The sequence below is a fragment of the Hoplias malabaricus genome, chromosome 14, assembly GCF_029633855.1.
Source record: "Hoplias malabaricus isolate fHopMal1 chromosome 14, fHopMal1.hap1, whole genome shotgun sequence".
Taxonomy (NCBI): domain Eukaryota; kingdom Metazoa; phylum Chordata; class Actinopteri; order Characiformes; family Erythrinidae; genus Hoplias; species Hoplias malabaricus.
In genome coordinates, this window is record NC_089813.1 from 36,696,279 (window position 1) to 36,718,188 (window position 21,910).

Below are 21,910 nucleotides of genomic sequence, written 5' to 3' on the forward strand. Positions count from 1 at the left end.
AAGTGGTTTGGAAAATTATTGCCACTGTTGTGCAATTACGTTACTAAAGCTACTAAAATACTTCGGCTACAACTGAAAGAAAGCTATTCAGTGATAATTAGTAGTAGTACTAGTAGTATTAGTAGTACTATTCAAATAAATTTGCTAACAATGTATGCCATAAGCTAGTAAATGACAGTAGGTTTACATTTTAGCAGCAGTAAAATGAATAAGACTAAAAATGAATAAGAATTAGTAAATAACAGTTAGCCTAACGCTAACACATATATCAGTATTCCTCCTATTTCCGACCGTCCCCTAATTCCAGCCACTGTCGTATATGGTGCAATTCTGCACTCTCTCTTTGCCAATCGCATTGGGTAAAAAAATAAAACATAAGTTCCAGCCCTAGTAGGGCATTTAAACATCAGTTTTGATGGAAATCACATATCTAAACAATATTTTAGTATCTCTAACAATGTGGTAATTCTTTGTGTGCAAAACTGCATGTGGAACACAACACATTTCTTACCTCAGAGTAAAAGTTAGCTTAGCGGTTAGCTTCCTTTTCTCTGAGGGGAAAAATCTACAGCCATTTTAATCCTTACATGTAGAGTACGGATACTAACACAGGACAAACATGATCTCATTGTGAACCTCTCAAAACCACTGAATGTCGTAGCAACGGTCTCGTTTGACTGTCACAAGCAGGGGAGGTGGCCGAAGTTAGGGGGCGCTAGTAATCTTAGCAGTATTGGCACCTACTTAAACAAAAGCGTTTTTATCTAAAAACATATTTCTTTCAAAGTCAAGCAAATCTTGGACATTAATCTACACATATTTGACTCCTGAAAAATGTTGATTTGAGTGAGTAAAGTACATCTATTTATTTACAGTTAGCTAAGATTTCCAATATTGTAATAAAAGTGGCCAGAAGTTGGGGTAATTACGCTACTCATTGTTAATGAAGGTAATTTAGTAGCAGTAATCAGCTGTAAAGTTACTATGACATTTTCTAACTGAGCTAGCAAAAACTGGTTCAAATTTCCAGAGTGAGGATGATGTCACTACTACTACGACTACAACTAAGTAAAATACCTATGCTAAAAATTCATAAATGATTTACCGTTCTTTTTAAAATGATTTTAGAGTAGTGTTAATTTCACTGCCCCACTGCAGTAATAAAGCATTTTTCAATGTCTCTCGTGTTAAAATATTAGGGCGTGGTGGGTTGTTTTTCAAGATCTTGGACATGTCATCCATGTCATCCTCTATAAAAGTCATGTCCCTTTTCTGAGCAGTGTCGACCTTTCTCCTCAGCGGTGGTCTCGGTGTGTTATTGAGGTGGTGTCAGTATCAGAGCTGTGATGAATGCTGTGATCACGCTGAAATGACTGTTCTAATGCTGCTAACGCTAAGCCTGAGGAAGACATTCATTTAGCGCTTCATCAGTGTGACGCGCTGAGGAGATGCTGCGGCTCGTAACCGTTGAGAAGGACGCAGCAGCTGTGTAATGGGCTTAAGTTTTTCTATCCTGCTTTTCTGCTGCATTTCCTTCGCTCCACTATTCTAATGACCTCCGGCTTGATCCTCACACATCTGGCCTGTATGTGAGACATTAAACACCGGGACACATACAAACCTTGGCTCAATGTGAACACTGAACACAGCTTCTGGTGAACAAGCCTTATTATCTTTTCCGTGGCCAGTAAATTGTGCCCCTAATGGACTGGAGAAGTACTTCCTAAAGCAGAGAATAAGGAGCCTGGCCAGTCACAGTGTGTATCAGTGAATGGAGATTCATTTCTGTTTACTCTGAGCACACAAGGTTTCACTAATACACTACTTAAATAATGTATACATATGGTCACTTGGACACATACATCAACAATACACAAATAAAGTAAATTTATATATATATGAACTCCTGAAGTCTTCTCTCTCTTCTCCTCTGGTGGTTTTAGGGCTGCCCCCAGATCCTACACAGCAGTGACATCTTGGTCCCAGCAGGAATCGTGCGCCCGATCACACTCCGAGCTCGGAACCTGCCCCAGCCACAGTCAGGTCAGAAGAACTACGAGTGTGTGTTCAACATCCAGGGCAAAGTCCAGCGCATCCCGGCCGTCCGCTTCAACAGCTCCTGCATCCAGTGCCAGAACACCTCGGTAAGACCAACACCAAACACGTACACACATCATACACCGAAATCTGCGACTCTTATGTTATTTTAAAGCTATGTTAATGGCATTTTACATAGTATAAGCCACAGGATTATAGTCATGTTTTGCAAAATGTATAAGCTGCAAATATTAAAGGAGCTTTAGTAGAGTTCAGTAAAGCACCACAGTCTTTTTGAAGCTGTAACTTTAAAGCACACATTTTACCTAGAGTTCCTTTAAAGACATTTCCCACAAAAGACACCAAACAAAATGTCCACCTCTTAATAAAGGAGCTCTTCTTCTCGTATTAACAAATGTGGTATTGTTTGAAATTACAGGTTGTCCACTTTATGCAGTTTACAACTTTATGTTGTTTTAAAGTGTGGGGGAAAATGAAATAAAATGTAAATGTAGGAAGAGCTGTTGACACTTGGAGGGGTCTGTGCAGATGAAGCGCTTTGTTGTGCTAATGTGTCGAGTGTGAGAATTGTCAGATATCTGTTTTGATGTGTAAATTCACCTGGTGTAAGGGTGCCTGAGTATTCATTTGGGTGTGTTTACTCATCAGGGGGCATTAATGGTCAAATATTAGTTGTTATGGGCGGCACGGTGGTGCAGCAGGTGTCGCAGTTACACAGCTGCAGGGACCTGGAGGTTGTGGGTTCGATTCCTGCTCCGGGTGACTGTCTGTGAGGAGTGTGGTGTGTTCTCCCTGTGTCTGCGTGGGTTTCCTCCGGGTGACTGTCTGTGAGGAGTGTGGTGTGTTCTCCCTGTGTCTGCGTGGGTTTCCTCCGGGTGACTGTCTGTGAGGAGTGTGGTGTGTTCTCCCTGTGTCTGCGTGGGTTTCCTCCGGGTGACTGTCTGTGAGGAGTGTGGTGTGTTCTCCCTGTGTCTGCGTGGGTTTCCTCCGGGTGACTGTCTGTGAGGAGTGTGGTGTGTTCTCCCTGTGTCTGTGTGGGTTTCCTCCGGGTGACTGTCTGTGAGGAGTGTGGTGTGTTCTCCCTGTGTCTGCGTGGGTTTCCTCCGGGTGACTGTCTGTGAGGAGTGTGGTGTGTTCTCCCTGTGTCTGCGTGGGTTTCCTCCGGGTGACTGTCTGTGAGGAGTGTGGTGTGTTCTCCCTGTGTCTGCGTGGGTTTCCTCCGGGTGACTGTCTGTGAGGAGTGTGGTGTGTTCTCCCTGTGTCTGCGTGGGTTTCCTCCGGGTGACTGTCTGTGAGGAGTGTGGTGTGTTCTCCCTGTGTCTGCGTGGGTTTCCTCCGGGTGACTGTCTGTGAGGAGTGTGGTGTGTTCTCCCTGTGTCTGTGTGGGTTTCCTCCGGGTGACTGTCTGTGAGGAGTGTGGTGTGTTCTCCCTGTGTCTGCGTGGGTTTCCTCCGGGTGACTGTCTGTGAGGAGTGTGGTGTGTTCTCCCTGTGTCTGCGTGGGTTTCCTCCGGGTGACTGTCTGTGAGGAGTGTGGTGTGTTCTCCCTGTGTCTGCGTGGGTTTCCTCTGGGTGACTGTCTGTGAGGAGTGTGGTGTGTTCTCCCTGTGTCTGTGTGGGTTTCCTCCGGGTGACTGTCTGTGAGGAGTTTGGTGTGTTCTCCCTGTGTCTGCGTGGGTTTCCTCCGGGTGACTATCTGAATATTTACATATTGTCAAACAGATATCGCCAAAGAAAAAGGTCTTTCTCCAAAATGCTAACTTTACAAGATTAATTTTCAATGGAAGTGAATGTAAAAATATTTTTATTCCAAATAATTTTGGAGTATTTTTATTGGTCCATTCCCCATGAAATTTTCACTCAGTGTGAAGAACGGCTGCTTTGTTTAAAGGATGCAGTAAACTAAAAATCCACACAAATAGTGACCTTTTTCTTTGGATAGCGATGATAGACTCAGCGAGGGAGGCCAGTGGAAACTATGCAGAGGTCTAAAGCTTTAATCCTGACCCTGATGTTCACGTTCAGCTTAAACATAAATAAGAAGCAGGGAAAGTGTTCTCCGCTGCTGTACCCAAGCTGCTGCTGCAGTGTGGGAGTGCTTTAGGAGTTTGTTTTCCAGATATTGATTGAATCTTGAGCCTGAGGTTGAGGTTTCCTTCAAGCCTGAATAGCTTGTAATTTGTGCTTTGTAAACAGCAACAATGCCATCAATATAGCCCACTTTCTCTCCACCAGCATCGCCACTTTTCACCGCCATATTTCGTCAAGTATAGCCTAACCCAGATGGTATTTGAATAAGTGTGAAAAGAAGGCATGCATTATTTTGGCTCATTATATAGAGCTTACTCAGTAACAATCTGTCTGCGCTGGAGCCGTCTGCACCGAGCAGTAGATCATTGTTAGTCGAGAGAGAGAGAGAGAGAGAGAGAGAGGCACAATGAGTTTGTCTGCTGAAAGGCACTGAAGAAGCCAAGGTGACTTTTCACTGAGCCACTGATCACCCGAAAAGAGAGCGAGAAGGAGAGAGAAAACTTTATCCGGGAAAGACATCAATTCCTAACATTGAAAGTCTTGTTTTCTCAATGCGAGTGAAAAATGGGGCACGTCACAGGGCTGACATTGAGAGTCTCCTCTGTCTCTCTCACTCTGTTTTCTCTCTCTCTCTCTCACTCTCTCACTGTTTTCTCATTCTCACTCTCTTTCTCTCACTCTGTTTTCTCATTCTCTCTCTCTCACTCTCTTTCTCTCAGGCTGTTTTCTCATACTCTCTCTCACTCTCTCTCACTTTGTTTTCTCATTCTCTCTCTCTCACTGTTTTCTCATTCTCTCTCTCTATCTCACTCTCACTGTTTTCTCATTCTCTCTCTCTCTCACTCTGTTTTCTCATTCTCTCTCTTACACTCTCTCTCACTGTTTTCTCATTCTCTCTCTCTCACTGTTTACTCATTCGCTCTCTCTCACTCAATTTTCTCATTCTCTCTCTCTATCACTCAATTTTCTCATTCTCTCTCTCTATCACTCAATTTTCTCATTCTCTCTCTCTCACTGTTTTCTCATTCTCTCTCTTACACACACTCTCTCTCACTGTTTTCTCATTCGCTCTCTCTCACTCAATTTTCTCATTCTCTCTCTCTCTCACTCAATTTTCTCATTCTCTCTCTCTCTCACTCTCACTGTTTTCTCATTCTCTCTCTCTCAATCTCACTCTCACTGTTTTCTCATTCTCTCTCTCCCTCTCCCTCTCTCTCTCTCTCACACTCCCTCTCTCTCTCTCTCACTGTTGTTCTCTGTTTGTAGTTTGTCTCACTTTCTTTCTCTTTTCCAGTCTCCTCATTTTCATCGTTGTCATCTTTTTACACCTCCCTCTTGCCCTTTTAACTTTATCAATCTCTCTCTCTCTCTCTCTCTCTCTCGGTTTCATTCCTCTCTCATCATAATTCCCTCTTCCTATCTTTCATCATTTTGCTTTCTCTCAAGTCCCTTCTCTCCTATCTTCTCTTCACCCCCCCCATTTTCTCTCACACTCTGTCCTCCGTCTGTGACCCATCTGGTTGTCACGGTAACCCTGGGGAATGGTGTAAAATAATTAGTCGGATGTGGATGTGGTGTGTAATGTGGGCTGACAGTGTGACCAGGGGGAGGAGGGGGGGGGGATGGGGTCCGTGCTGGAGGTGCGGCGTGTGTCTTCTGACCTTCTGACACAGAGGGGCCAGAGATCACCCACCTTGCCTGTGTCCTTCGACAGGACAATTGATGTTTCACAGTAAATTAACCCCTCCGTGACCAGATTTCCCTTCCTCTTGCTCATATCTACATACATTTGATGCCACATAGAATTCATTATAGTGACCATTTGTCTTTGTCTCCAAATGCCTTCAACATAATGTGTGCTTAATTGTTTTTTATCTCTATATTAAAGAACTTCATGCTGACTTTAATAATGGATGCACTGTGTATTTTGGAGATCAAAATATATGCCTTTAGTCAGTTAGGACCTCACTGTTATTAATGAAATAGCAGTTAATAAGAGAGAAATAGCTATATAGAGAATATCTGAATAAAAAGCAAAGCGTTTAAAGGGTTAATAACGAGCCTGCTGTCCATAGGCATCCACGCTCCGTTCTTGATGTCATTCCAGGCAGGATTAATTGTCGTCCGTTCCCGGGACGATATAGCTCCAAGGCTTGCGAGCAGGATGCCTCCACAGAGGGCCACTGGTGTTCCTCCATCTGTTTCCACTCATCCCACCCCCTCCTCTCTCTGTGAGACTGTGACCCCCTACCCCCGCTCCAGCCCCACGCCCAGCGCCACAGCCCCGCCCCCCAACCCCTTTACATCTCATTCACTGCTGAGATCTACCCCTGGGCTTTAAGACCTAACAGTCTGGTTTAAAGGGATAGTCGGTCTAAAGAAAGCGATATGCAAGTGTGTTGGAAATTAGTTAAAGGGGCAGTCCCTCATTCTCTCTCTCTCTCTCTCTCTCTCTGTTTCTCTCATCTTCTCATCTCCTCTTCCCCTCCCCCATCCTCTACCTCTCCTTCCATCTCTTTGTTCCTCCACACTCTCCATCTCCCTGCATTGGGAAGTGATGCGTAGATTAATCAATACGTTGATTACCTGTGACATAGCAAATAGAGAGCACATCATCTCGTTCTTCTACACTCCTTTACTTCTTTCTTTCTTTCTGTCTTCCTCCTCTCTTCCCCTCACTTCTCTTTCTTCTTTTCTCTTTCCCCCACCCCTCCTCTCTCTCTCTCTCTCTCTCTCTCTCTCTCTCTCTCTCGTCATGCATCTTTCTGAAGTGAATAGTAATCTAACACTGGTAAAAGCATGCCCCAGATTACACTTGTTCCCGAGGGAGTGTGTGTCATTGTCGTCCCTCCCTGATCGCACACACACACACAAACACACACACACTTATACACTCAGCAACACAAGCAAGGCAACAGTGATCAATCAATATGGCCGTCAAGGCGAATGGGCAGCCAGGTGACTTTGAGGGCACGAGGTCCATGCTAATGAAATTGTGAGTGTCCAGAGATGGACGACAGGGAATCAATCAGCTTCATCTTCCTTTTACTCTCCTCTCATACAAGATCCTCCACACCTTTACACTGCTCTCCAGAGTTTCTCTTTCTTCCTCTCCTCGTCTCCCTTTCTCTCCGTTTCTTCTCTGTGGCTCCCACTTTTCGCTCTCTCTCTGTTCTTTCTTGTTTTATTTCTTTGCTTTCTACACCTCCCTCTGTTTCTTTTCCTCTACCCTTCTCTCTCCATCTTTGTTACCCATTCTTTTTTAGGCATGTGGATGAGTGATGATGATGATGATGATAACAGTAATATTAGTGAGTGACGTTCTTAATTAAGAACGTGTTTAACCACTCTCTCATATCATCCAGAGAAAAGCATCCAGGAGGAGGAAGAGGAGAAAGTGGGTGGTCACATGATCATTTCGGCCGATTGAACGTTCCGCTCGATTTTGCTGAAACTTCAAACTCTCGTAGAGGCCGGTTTGGCGTTGATTCCTCTTTTCCGAAAAACAGGTGTAAATGTGCATTAGCGGCTCCGAGGCGCTGCTGAGAGACGTCCATTAACGATCAATGACAGCAGACACTGCGGCTAGACGGAGTGTGAGGAAACAAAACGTGTGGTCACAGCACTCGCTGGCAGCTGATGTTATTGTTTCCCAAATTCCACAGTTTTAGCTGCAGAGTGGAATTACACCCTGCTGGAACGTCCTGTTTGGGGAAGACATTTTTAATAAGCATTAAGTGCTATCTCGTCTTTACTAGAACTTTATTTCAGAGTTTGACTGGTTCACTGCATACAGAAGGCCGCAGTACAGCACTCAGGCCCTCGTACGTACATCTGGCTCCGTGATTACACTGTTAATTACATTAGGATCCGTGCTTGTGGTCTGTGTGACCAGATTCATGCCTGATTTTCTAAAAATGTAAAGGAACAGAACAAGAACGAAGCTTGATCAAATTAAAAGCAGCATTATCACATTTTTAACTGCAATGTTACAAGTAAAAGGGCAATTAAAATCCAATTACAAACAAATATTACATGCAATAAACTTTCCTTGCAGTTCAGATCACAAACATGCTCTCGGTTAAAAGATTAGGTTCTATTTGTTTGCCATAATTTCGCCGCTGCTTTTAAATATAATTGAAAAATGACTGACAAAATTAACAGCATGCTTTATGCTGTCGCAGACAACTGTGCTTTTTAAAGGGTAATATTCAACGCTAGCGGGTGTTAGGTAAGTATTAGATACAGGGGCGGCACGGTGGCACAGCAGGTAGTGAATGTGTGAGTGTGTGTCGCCCTGTGAAGGACTGGCGCCCCCTCCAGGGTGTGTTCCTGCCTTGCGCCCAATGATTCCGGGTACACTCCGGACCCACCACGACCCTGAACTGGATAAGCGCTTACAGATAATGAATGAATATTATTTATGGACCCGTAGATGGACTGGTGCCTTGTCCACAGTGTGTTACTGCACCCAATGATTCTTAGTGAGCTCTGAACACAACTCTGATCAAGATGAAGCAGTTACAGAATTAATAAATGAATGAATGATAGATATGGAGTATTACAAACTGATATTAACAGATGGTCTGTTTTTGTGACAGTGGATCATTAAATATGTACATATAGATACATAGATATTATGTTTTCATACAAATAGTCCCTTAATAAATAGATGGATTGATAAAAACATGATCAGGGATATATCCATAAAACCATATGCATCATCTTAGCCACAAAAGATGTGATTAAGTGACAGCGGCAGCTACTTGGCACACCTGTTCCTGCGTGTACGCCTCAGCAGAGCTCCGTCATTTCCAAATGGCGTGTTTAAAAAGTGCTGAAGGCCCCAAACTCCCACGAGGCGCTGGTGTTGTGTTACGTCCAGTTCATCTGCTCTCACCCCTGATGCAAATGCACTCCCTCAGGGCCAGTCTCTGGCTCGCGCTGCGGTAACGGCCCATTATTTTTGACAAAAATCAAGTTAACTTGTCCTGTATTCTCCCTAATTTCTCCGCCGTGTTCCGCCTCTGCTTGGTCCCAACCCTCAGACAGCTGCCTTTTCAGCTTGTCACAATACTACTATTGTGCGGCTTCAACCTCCCAGAGGCAATGAAGGACTGCACTGTACCCGTTGAATGTGCTCGCCAGAGGTACGCCTTACACTCTGATTTAATTTCCAACAGAAATCGAAGATTCTGAGATTTGTAATTACAAGACACAGTGGAAGTCGCTGAAGGGAAGAGTAGTGGATTAATGATTATTGTGCTGATTTTGGCAGATTGAATTTATTACTCACATTCTGAGATAGAATAATTAGACTTTAAATCACTCAAAACCTCGGACGGTGTTCCTCTGGGGTGTGTTTTCGGCCCACTTTCGTTTTCCATTTTCTCTATTTAAACAGGCTTAAACTTGTGTTTTTGTCTCAAAGACTTAACCTCCAAGGCCTCCTCAGACGAGTCATTGGCCGAGAGTCATTATTGTCGTCTGTGTACATGTTTCCGGAATACACATTGACTCATATATCAGAGCCTCCATCTAAAACCATCTTGCTTTGTGATTTGAGTGGATTTCTCCGGAGGAAAGCTAGGAATTGTAATCCTCGTCTCTCTGATTTGTTTCTACACTAGCCGACATCGGCACTACCCCATCGCAACTCACATATATCAAGTTTATACATCTCTCTCATATTCCGGCTCCAACGCATGCATGATAAATGCATTAGTGGGAACTGAAACATCACAAGCGCCCACTTTGGTTGTGTGTTACTTTATTTTCTGCCAAAGACCCCCGGAGCACTCCACGAAGCTGAGGCAGGCTTCAAAGAATCATCATTACATGTATGTCCATTTTTTTCCTTTCCTCCCAAAATGCGAGGTGAACAAAACACCCAAAATGAGTCCATAAGTGTAAGTGTTGCTAAGCGCCGCTGACCCCTTAGCGACTGGCACCGGCCGTGTTACCGGGGAAACGTAGCACCGAGGCCTTTTTTACACAATGCCCAAGTTCTAAACCAGCCTCTTGATGAAGAGAGCCCCTCACAAAGAAGTCCATTATCCTCTGTGCAGGGTAGCGGAGGCTTTTTGAATAAAAACACTTAAATGTTATTTTTGCCAGGCTTTTTGAACCAGCTCACCCTCATTATTCTATTATTCTCATCAAGTGCTCAATCAGGCATTAGCGTTTTTATACTGCACCACGGAGAGGAACATGCAAAAATATATATATAATATAAAGCCCCTCCTAGCTTTAATGGTCTTCATGCTAACATGCGAACATGCACAATGCAATATCACAGAAATATCCTGATTCTGAAATCTCATCTTATCTCTGCAGTTACCATGACAACTTCAGTTAGGATCCAGTGTAGGACAGAAGCTATTACAGGATAACATTTCCTCACTTCATTATCTTATCTTCTCTCCAGATAGGAAAAGAGAGTCTCAGGAACGTCCTAAATACCGGCTTTACCCAAGGAGGGCCAGAGCGGTGTCCTGGGGGCGGCCGTGGCCTAATGGTTAGAGAAGGTCACAGTTCAATCCTCCCACTGGCAGGAAAATTGGGAGCAAGGGGAGTGAAGGGTCTGTGCTGTTTCCTCTTTTTGAGCAGGATGCCTATACCGTGTAAAAACCGGTGTAAGATTCAGAACAGGAAGTGTGATGTTTCTCCGAACCCTGCAATTCCCAACCACCTGGACACAGTGTGTGTTACCGCTGATGAAAACCTACTTAAGATCACAGTGCAGTGATGGTGGGGAATAGTGAGGAGGCCGTTTTGAATATGAGTCTCTTTATTTGTTGGTAAAAGGAAACTGAAACATGGTGAAACAGCAGGGGGCGCTATACCATTGTCCTAACTTCACTGTATGTACTACATTATGCTAGGGAGTATATTCGCCTTAAAATTACAGCTTCAGAATCATTGTGATGCTTCACGGACCTGTAACAGGGAGAACGTAGACTCTGTTGTTGCTACTCCAGGTTCAGCACTGCAGAAACCGCCCTATGTATCTTTTGGAGGAGGGTAGGAATATGGTGTATATATTGGGTCCCGTAGTATCTGAAGATTCATGCACCTGCAGGGGTCTTGGTATGTATCTCCCACTAAGGCACCATCAGCCATTTTCTCCACTGATTCTTCTTCATGTCATGAAACAGCCATTACACTGACACCTAGTGGCCTGGATGTGTCTGAGATTCCCTTTCGTTTAAACTCTTTATTCAGGGCTGAAGCAAAGCAGGCTGTGCTTTCTGTAAAAGAGCCTCAGGCATCAGACAGACAGCTGGGGAAAGGGGCACTCCCCTCCCTTCATCTTCCTCCTCTCTAGCTCTTCTATCAGTGACATCCAGCATTAAAAGGCAGTGTTGTAGCAGGTGGGCTTCATGGAAATAAACTGAGGAGCTAATGTGATTATGGACAGGACCTAGGGTCCCACACCTGACGAGCTTCAGCACATTAAACCGAAGCCTGGAGAGTTCTCTCTCTCTCTCTCTCAGCTGGTAGTGGAGTGTGTAAATGAAGAAGTGGCTGTGGAAGCTGTAAGTGATATTCCAGAAACTTCTGCCGTCCTCATGAGGAAAGAATGCCTCGGTTAGACCTGGATCAGTTCATCTACCTCATTTATTATGACAACACTCAACTATCCATCTCTCTCTCTTTCTCTTTCACTCTTTTTCCTCTCTCTCTCTCTCTCTCTGTCTCTCTCTCTCTCTATCAGCTTCTCTCTCTTTCTCAATCTCTGTCTCTGTCTCCTATTATAACATTAAGCATAATCATTTCTTTTTCTTGTTTTTTTTTCTTTGTTTCTTCCTTTCTTTCTTTCTTTCTTTCTTTCTTTCTTTCTTTCTTTCTTTCTTCATCATCATCTCAAGACTGTGCAATCATTCCTTCCATTTGTTCCTGCCTCTGTCCTATGTCATTAGTGAGTGTTTCTCTGTCTTCTGAAGACTGTGCCATGATATCATTCCCTATTCCTCTCTGGAAAAGAACCAAACCAAATCTCATCATCTCTGGTTTGAGAGAGAAACAGAGAGAGGGAGAGAGAGAGAGAGAGAGAAACAAAGAGAGAGAGAGAGAGATAGAGAGAGAGAGAGAAACAGAGAGAGAGAGAGAGAGAGAAACAGAGAGAGAGAGAGAGAGAGAGAGTCTTAGGCTGCGTCCGTATCAGTGTTCATGCCCCAGAATCCCCTGCCCCTCAACCCTGTAATTAAAGAAATGACGCAGCAGGTGGGGGAGGGGGTAGATGCTGGGTTCTTCTGCCGGAGCCTGGTAACGGGAGAGCTGGGATTGACTAATGAGGTCAGCATTAGTTTAGCATTAAGTAATGCAGGCGGCGGCCATGTTCCCGTGCGTCAGGGGCGCTGCGGGTCTTTGTGCTGAGTCGGGTCTACTTCTGTAACTTAATTAAATGTTCAGGAAAACCTCAGTCACTGCGCTGCATTGATTTTCATTCTGTCACTTAAGAGGGTCAGCATTGACGACTCGGGTCTGAGCCAAAGTGCGCTGCGGGACAGAGCCATGAAAACCTCCGTAAACATTGTTTGCGAGGCTAAAAATCCTGCTTAATGCTTCAAAACCTTCTCCATTATTGGAATTAACTGCAGTCACTTGGTTTAGAAAAAGAAGACTATTGTACTTTCCAAAGTCGTTATCTCTGGACGTTTATTCATCATCTCACACATGCTGCTTTTTTTTGACAGAGACAATGCTCATTAATCAACAGAAATGTTCTGTAAATTAGCTAGCGTTAGCCTAAAAGGCTAATTTTCATCGGTAGTCTCTGTTTGGTTCTTAAAATGGCAGCCTAAATATATACAATCACAAAACAGTTCAAAGTTTCACATACAAACATTCATTCATTCATACAGTCATTATCTGTAACCCTTATCCAGTTCAGGGTCGCGGTGGGTCCAGAGCCTACCTGGAATCACCAGGCGCAAGGCGGTAATACACCCTGGAGGGGGCGCCAGTCCTTCACAGAGCAACACAGACACACACATTCACTCACACCTATGGACACTTTTGAGTCGCCAATCCACCTACCAACATGTGTTTTTGGACTGTGGGAGGAAACCGGAGCACCCGGAGGAAACCCACGCGGACACAGGGAGAACACCAACTCTTCACAGTACATACAAACAATAAAAACAAAAACAAACACTCTACAGACAACTCACACAACCGCAATCAATAGCAACACGACCTCGTACAAGAAAGCATGCGGTAGGTGTTCACATACTTGTTTAGTTACAAACCGGTGCTGCATTTACTGTGCAGCAATGAGTAGGTAGTTGAGCACATCATTTATTATCAGTGGACCGTTTGGAAAAAACGGAGAAGTGGAAAAAGTATGGCTCCTGACCAGTGGCGGGTGAACAATCCCAGCGTGGTGTTGAGAAAACAGAATAAAAATAGTGGAGACATGGCTTTTTCTGGGGCTGCGGCTGGTTTCCAGTGTAGTGTTTGTATGTTGTTGTGTGTGTGTGTGTGTGTGTGTGTGTGTGTGTGTGTTTGGGCTGCCTGATTGATTCATGGAGGGGAAGGAGGAGGGCACGAGGGGTGGGGGTGTTTTTTTAAAGGTAAGAATACCTTGCTGTCGTTTACTAGTCATTTCCAATGAGGCTCCTGACAGAATCAGGCCAGGCTGTCTCCTCTCAGAGCGAGCGGCGATACTGTGGGAAGACAAGCCTGAGGAAAATCAATTCACTGCTGGCACAGATAAGCTGCATTGTATGGGGCCAACACAAAGGCTTCCGCGCATTTACACTCGCCGGCTAATCTCCTCAAAGCTGCCCTGCCTTTCACTGGAGAGGAGGCAATAGGCAAGAAAATACATCATATTACTGCCCAAAATACATTGTGCACCACTCTCTCGCTCCCCTAGCTTTCATCAGGCCCGGCTTATGCACCACAACAAGCCCTTTTATATATTTGTATTTATTTGGGTTTTTTTTTTTTTTACGCTGTTATCAAGCTCTTTTTTTTTTTTACTCTCTTTGGTGTGTTCTCATCTCAGGCATTTCTGGATTTAGACCCAAAATACAGTCAACATAATGGACATCTCTTTTCCCCTGGATTTCTGTTTTCTCAAACGAGCCTCTTCTGTAAATTCAGGTACATTCAGCCGTGCCTACAGGCTTACGTTCCACCTACGCAGACTTTATTTACCGTCACTTTATTGTATTTTAAATGCAGTTTAGAGCAGCAATGTCCTGTTGCTGCCACACAGCTCTAGGGTCAGGGGTCCTGGGTTCTGTCCTCTCCTCAGGTCACTGTCTGTAAGGAGTGTGGTGTGTTCTCCCTGTGTCTGCGTGGGATTCCTCCGGGTGACTGTCTGTGAGGAGTGTGGTGTGTTCTCCCTGTCTGCGTGGGTTTCCTTCGGGTGACTGTTTGTGAGGATTGTGGTGTGTTCTCCCTGTGTCTGCGTGGGTTTCCTCCGGGTGACTGTCTGTGAGGAGTGTGGTGTGTTTTCTCTGTGTCTGCGTGGGTTTCCTCCGGGTGACTGTCTGTGAGGAGTGTGGTGTGTTCTCCCTGTGTCTGCGTGGGTTTCCTCCGGGTGACTGTCTGTGAGGAGTGTGGTGTGTTCTCCCTGTGTCTGCGTGGGTTTCCTCCAGGTGCCTGTCTGTGAGGAGTGTGGTGTGTTCTCCCTGTGTCTGCGTGGGTTTCCTCCGAGTGACTGTCTGTGAGGAGTGTGGTGTGTTCTCCCTGTGTCTGCGTGGGTTTCCTCCGGGTGACTGTCTGTGAGGAGTGTGGTGTGTTCTCCCTGTGTCTGCGTGGGTTTCCTCCGGGTGACTGTCTGTGAGGAGTGTGGTGTGTTCTCCCTGTGTCTGCGTGGGTTTCCTCCGGGTGACTGTCTGTGAGGAGTGTGGTGTGTTTTCTCTGTGTCTGCGTGGGTTTCCTCCGGGTGACTGTCTGTGAGGAGTGTGGTGTGTTCTCCCTGTGTCTGCGTGGGTTTCCTCCGGGTGACTGTCTGTGAGGAGTGTGGTGTGTTCTCCCTGTGTCTGCGTGGGTTTCCTCCAGGTGCCTGTCTGTGAGGAGTGTGGTGTGTTCTCCCTGTGTCTGCGTGGGTTTCCTCCGAGTGACTGTCTGTGAGGAGTGTGGTGTGTTTTCTCTGTGTCTGCGTGGGTTTCCTCCGGGTGACTGTCTGTGAGGAGTGTGGTGTGTTCTCCCTGTGTCTGCGTGGGTTTCCTCCGAGTGACTGTCTGTGAGGAGTGTGGTGTGTTCTCCCTGTGTCTGCGTGGGTTTCCTCCGAGTGACTGTCTGTGAGGAGTGTGGTGTGTTCTCCCTGTGTCTGCGTGGGTTTCCTCCAGGTGACTGTCTGTGAGGAGTGTGGTGTGTTCTCCCTGTGTCTGCGTGGGTTTCCTCCGGGTGACTGTCTGTGAGGAGTGTGGTGTGTTTTCTCTGTGTCTGCGTGGGTTTCCTCCGGGTGACTGTCTGTGAGGAGTGTGGTGTGTTCTCCCTGTGTCTGCGTGGGTTTCCTCCGGGTGACTGTCTGTGAGGAGTGTGGTGTGTTCTCCCTGTGTCTGTGCGTGGGTTTTCTCCAGGTCCATACACACACGTTGGTAGGTGGGTTGGCTGGTCACTGTCCATAGGTGTGTGTGTTTGTGTTTCTGCCTTAAACCTAATGATTCCAAGTAGGCTCCGGACTAACACTCTTAAAAAATAATGGTGCTCCAAAGGGTTCCTTGAGCAATGCAATGGAAGAGCCACTTTTGGTTCCTTAAAGTACCAGGTTCATTAAAGATATCTGTGAGGCTTCAAGATGAAGCAGCTACAGGAAATGGTGTAAATATAGTGATATTAATGAGAGCACATATCACCCCCGCTCCCTGTCACATTTTCCCTGGCATCGGTCACACACTGCTACTGGAGTTCATTTCTCAGAGTTTTAAAATTATCCTCATATTCCATGCTAAGCTAATGATGTTCAGGCAGTGACCTCTGTAACCCGGAGCTCCACACAGGGCATACATAATTGACCCCAATTTCTGAGGCATGGTGCTGGGCAGCTGGATGCTGTAGAAGTGGCCGGCTGCTTGGAGCCTGGTGTCAACAGGTTGAGTGAGTTTTACTCAAGTCTTTCGTCACCCTCAGAGCCACCTATCAGCTCCACTTCCTCTCAGACACGACTAAGAGCAGCTGAGGGAGGACTCGAGTACGTTACACCGTTTCACGCACACTGTATATACGTTCATTTTTGTTGTATTATTTTTCAAAACTGAGCCATAGAGGCATTAAAATGTTTTGTCGTAATCAGTTCATCTTCATGAACGTTATAGCCTCTTTTACTGTGCGGTGTGAACCGTTTGAGAACAGATCGCCCGTCCCTGCGGACAGTTCCCCGCAGTCTGAGGCCTCTGGGTTGGCCGGTTAAAGCCTCCGGAGCGGTGTGTTTGGCTTGTGGTGATTGATTTGCGCTGCATGGCTGAATGAGCAGTGCTGTAGCCGCTGATGTTTCACTCAGCTCTAATGACCAGCTGAAGGAGCGCAGCTCTCCTCTCAGCGCTTTGGGACTTTTTGCTTTCACCATAAATAGAAATTAAAGTAGTGCGGCTTCAGTGTGGGAGCTCTCGGCCCACCGGTCAGACACAGCGATGTGAGCATTTATTCAGAGAGGGGGGTGGGAGTGAAGGAGAGAGAGAGAGAGAGAGAGAGAGAGAGAGAGAGAGAGAGAGAGAGAGAGAGAGAGAGAGAGAGAGAGGTAGGCTGCTTCTTCCAGGTTTCTGGTGTAGTCCTTGTGCTTCCTGTTCTCCATGTTCCGCTGAAGGCTGGGATGGATGGAGCTGCTCTGTGATATTTTCGGGTTGAGTACTCTCTCAGTTGCACTAATTAAAACATGGACGGTGAAAAAGTAGCGTCTCAGAACGATTCATGTTAGTCTCCAAACACAAATACACACTCTCCATCACACACTCTGCTGGGTGAGGTGGGATAGGGTCGGTTTCTGCTTGAGGTTGGGTCCAGTTTTTCTTCTCTAAATAAACTTTTTTGACAGTTTCCATTTGCATGAAAAAAACTGCACACACTGATCAGCCACAAGATTAAAACCACTGACACATGAGCTGAATAACATTGAATGTGTGGTTACAGTGGCCCCTGTCAAGGGTGAGATATACCAGGAAGTAGGGTTCAGAACTTCCAATCGACATCCATCTATCCATTCTCTGTAACCCTTATCCATTTCAGGGTCACGGTGGGTCCAGAGCCTACCTGGAATCATTGGGCGCAAGGCGGGAGGGGGCGCCAGTCCTTCACAGAGCAACACAGACACACATTCACTCACACACTCACACCTACGGACACTTTTGAGTCGTCAATCCACCTACCAACATGTGTTTTTGGACTGTGGGAGGAAACCAGAGCACCCGGAAGAAACCCACGCGGACACAGGGAGAACACACCACACTCCTCACAGACAGTCACCCGGAGGAAACCCACGCAGACACAGGGAGAACACACCACACTCCTCACAGACAGTCACCTGGAGGAAACCCACACAGACACAGGGAGAACACACCACACTCCTCACAGACAGTCACCCGGAGGAAACAAATATCCCATTAGAAAAAATATCCTATATGGTCACTTGAACATACGTGCCCAAACTTTTGCACACTAACGATGGGATCTTTGGCTCTGAGAGATTGGACAGAAAGGTTTGATGCTGGAGTGTACACTGTGTCCGTGTGGGGTCAGTCTGCACGTTTCGGAGAGTTGCTGTGGACAGGAAAGCGGTGGACACAGTCGGGTCCCTATTGTCTTTGTTCTTTGAACAGTGAAACAGTGAATGTCAATGTTAAAGACAGTGGACGTGTCCGACTGACCTGCTTGTCTGGTTACTCTTTTTTTCCTCTGCAGTACTGGTACGAGGGGAATGAGATGGGGGATCTGCCGGTGGATTTCTCCATCGTCTGGGACGGAGACTTCCCCATCGACAAGCCTTCCAGCATGAGAGGTACGTTCCACTGTCTATTAATCCAACCCATAACACTGTCTCTTAATATGTGGGGGCTAAGCAGGACCCTCGGTGGGGTTTCTGAGGGAATAGACATAGATTGAAATTGCCAAAGCTGTTGTGCTACCCTCTAGCAGTTAAAGTTAGAAAAGTTTAAATGATTAGTGGAATTTATGGCATTTTCAGGTAAGTTTTAATTAAGATTTATTCTCTGTTGCTTGCTATGTACATAGTGGGCCATTTATATGAATACACCTTAATAAAACGGGAATGGTTGGTGATATTAACCTCCTGTTTGTGGCACATTAGTATATGGGAGGGGGGAAACTTTTCAAGATGGGTGGTGACCACGGCGGCCATTTTGAAGTCGGCCATTTTGGATCCAACTTTTGTTTTTTCAGTGGGAAGAGGGTCATGTGACACATCAAACTTATTGGGAATTTCACAAGACAATCAATGGTTTTAACGTAACTTTATACTTTCATGAGTTATTTACAAGTTTCTGATCACTTATAAAATGTGTTCAAAGTGCTGCCCATTGTGTTGGACTGTCAATGCAACCCTCTTCTCCCACTCTTCACACACTGATAGCAACACCGCAGGAGAAATGTTAGCGCAGGCTTCCAGTATCCGTAGTTTCAGGTGCAGTTTGATGTGTCACGTGACCCTCTTCCCACTGAAAAAACAAAAGTTGGATCCAAAATGGCTGACTTCAAAATGGCCGCCACGGTCACCAAGTTATCCCCCCTCCCATATACTAATGTGCCACAAACAGGAAGTTAGTATCACCAACCATTCCCATTTTTCTAAGGTGTATTCATATAAATGGCCCACTCTGTAGAGCCTGTCGTAATACAGAAGCAGAATCATACACACAGAACCAATAAGTCAGAAAACAAGTCAGAATACTTCTTCATTTATCTCTGTTGTGGAGACCTTTGTGCACAATCAAGTGTTTGATTCCTTCATCTGCTGTTTGAAGCTGCAAAGGATTGTCCCATGAACAAGCGCCCCCCAGGGCTTTGTGGTCAAACGGCTCCCTGGTCACGATATGTTTGTAAGCATTATTACATTGTTTTTCCAGTCTCCACTGAAAGAAAAAACAATAGGAGCACAGAACCCATGAAACGTGGCTTTGACACTGAAGAAGAAATTGACCACCATTAGTCAGCAATGGAGTGAAGAATATGTATTTACCAGGGCCCTTCCATTTGTTTTCATGTCTTGGTTTGGGCCAGTGATAGAACTAAACCTTGTTCATTCATCGTCTGTACCCGCTAATCCAGTTCAGGGTCACGGTGGGTCCGGAGCCCACCCAGAATCACTGGGCGCACTGCAGGAACACACCCTGGAGGGTTTTTTTTTTCTTTTTTGTTATTTTTGATGAACAAAACACACTTTAGATGAAGATAAAAAATAACAATAGAACAAAAATGAATAATATTACATCTTACAGTGACCTCAATACTTACCACAACCCCCAAAACTAATGTGTGCTGAATATTTCAGCAGCTAAAACAGCCCAGGGTCAGTCAGATCCCACAGAATCCAGAAGAGATACAGGACATTAATTGTGAAAAGGAAACTGAAAATATGTTGTGTTCCTATTGTTTACCCAGTTTCATCACTAAATCTGCAAACAATATTCAGTATAAAACAACAATGAAAACACACGACGCCAGTCGTTTATTTACAGATGTTAAACCTTAAATGTGATCGTAAAAAGGTTACGCATTTCTGCAGATTTGTCGTTAGTTTGACAGGTCACACAAAATTAGGAATTAGCTTCTGTTTTGCTTGTAAAGGGTTGTCTCTCATCTGCAAAAAATTACAAGGCGCTGCTCCCCTATGGCATGCATTTAACCCTTTGAGTTCCCAGGATTCTCCATCATTTCCATTACGTATAATAAGTCTGTAATGGGAAGTAATAAGCTTGTGATTTTAAAGGGTTAAGGGTTAATTTGAACAATTACAGCTTTGATGAGTGAGTTGGAAAAACAATGTGTACCTCTTTCTCTTAGTGACTTCAGAGAGAAAGTACTGGGATCCAACATTGCGGTGTTTAACCAGTTCCTGACCAAATAAAACGACATGGATTGTGTTAAACCCCCTAGTAATCAGACAATAGTATGAAGCTGCTGATTTTATAGACAACAGCCCAGTGATGTCCATCCAGTCCTGGTCTCCTGAGCGGAGATGGACTGTTTTTGAGTGGAACTCAATGCATAATTAATGCATATAAGATTTCTTCATTTATTCACACACATACAGTGACTCAGACGTCCTCTCTCTCTCAGCATGGCATATTTTATTGATGACTTTGTGTCTATTTTTGTGTTTTATGGCTTTATTTTACCTCAGAGGACAGGACGGTACGCATCCTCCTTCATCCTCGCTCTGTACCATCGTCTAATTATATTTCATAGTACGCCGGAAAATTAGGACAGACAGCTTTTCAGCTTCTTTTGATCTTTTGTGGGTAGAGGAGATGGAGAGAGGGAAAGAGAGAGAGTGAGAGAGAGATCTGGCCCTCTTGTGCATTCCTTCATCATCTGGGACGGAGATTTTAACCATAGGCAAAGTGCGAAATATAAAAAGGAGAAAGAGAGAGTCAGAGACTGAGCTGAGAGTGCAGGAGGAAGAAGAAAGAGAAAATGGCAAAACGCTGAAGATCTATCATGTTTGTATTTTGCGTAAAAATGCTGATTGTACTCTTAACTAAGACAAAAACGTTACATACACATATTAAAAGCAACATTTTAATTCAAATACTCTCCAGTCTCCTTGCGTGCCCAGAACCGATCTAATGTGTCTGTAAATAAAAAAAAACAAGCGTCTCAGTCCGATATGCTAAGCTTTCTGCTCACGGCAGTAAAGCGTCATTATGGAGGATTTTAGACTGCCGTAACGAGGCTGCAAAACATTGAAAAGCATGAACTAAGAGGAGGATACTGCTCTATTCCTGCTCCATAGGTGGGTAATATAGACTTATTTTTGCTGTTAACGGAACTGAAATTAGAAAATTCAAGAGAGCCTTAAATGCATGAAACTGCCTCAAAAACACCATTCCACCTTAAAAGAGGCAGAACTTCTAAACGTAAACAAACCAGAGAACAGCATTTCCCCACAATCGTAGACATATCTGAGTTTCTAACTGGGCAAATTGCTTGATAGCACTTACCACTAGAGTGGCCTTTGTGATACTAGAACACTGTATGTCCCAAGGTTTCTGGACAGAGCTTATAAGCAGTGAATTCAGCCTGTTTCTGTCAGTAGTGTCTAAAAAACTTGTGTGTATTCATCCTGCTTACGGCCTGAGTGTTTTTCAAATGGACACCGAAGCCATAATCCGTAAGTGGCTAAATGCTGTAAATATAAATCTAAGAAAACAGAGTGGTAAAGTGTTGAGAGAATAATGTGTGCAGCCGAATGGAGCCCACGCTGACCCGAGGATGTGAGCGCTGATGGAGATCATTGACCCTCTGTTTAGATGAGCGAGCGGAGAGTCGTGTGTCCAGCAGCTGATCGATAGTGCCCAGCACAGCCTCCTTTACCTCCAATACCACCAGCGCTGTGTTGGGATTACCCAGGGGACCTACGTTTGTGTGTGTGTGTTTCTGTGTGTGATTGTGTTTGTTTTCAGATATCTTCAGGCCAGAAAAACAAGACTAGCCCACATTATTAGCACAGTATTTGTGCTAATTGTTTACACACACACACACACACACATTTATACGTATATACAAGCAAGATGTATTTCATCCACATGGTCCATATGTATGATCCCGTATGTGATCCTTTGTCCTGAGGAAGTATAAAAACAATTGTGTGTGTGTGTGTGTGTGTGTGTATGTGTGTGTGTGTGTGG

General features: G+C 44.9%; 1 protein-coding gene across 2 annotated transcripts in view; it reads left to right on the forward strand.

Moving 5' to 3' along the window:
- The window catches only part of plxna3 (plexin A3), a 587,367-nt gene that overhangs the window by 154,969 nt on the left and 410,488 nt on the right, over nt 1–21,910 (forward strand). For both annotated transcript variants that reach the window (XR_010795288.1, XM_066643219.1), the window contains exons 10-11: nt 1,944–2,144; nt 17,946–18,042. Coding sequence is in view for 1 of the 2 variants with exons in the window: in XM_066643219.1 (XP_066499316.1) it covers nt 1,944–2,144; nt 17,946–18,042 (298 nt within the window). In the remaining variant the exon portion in view is untranslated. The remainder of the gene's footprint in view (nt 1–1,943; nt 2,145–17,945; nt 18,043–21,910) is intronic.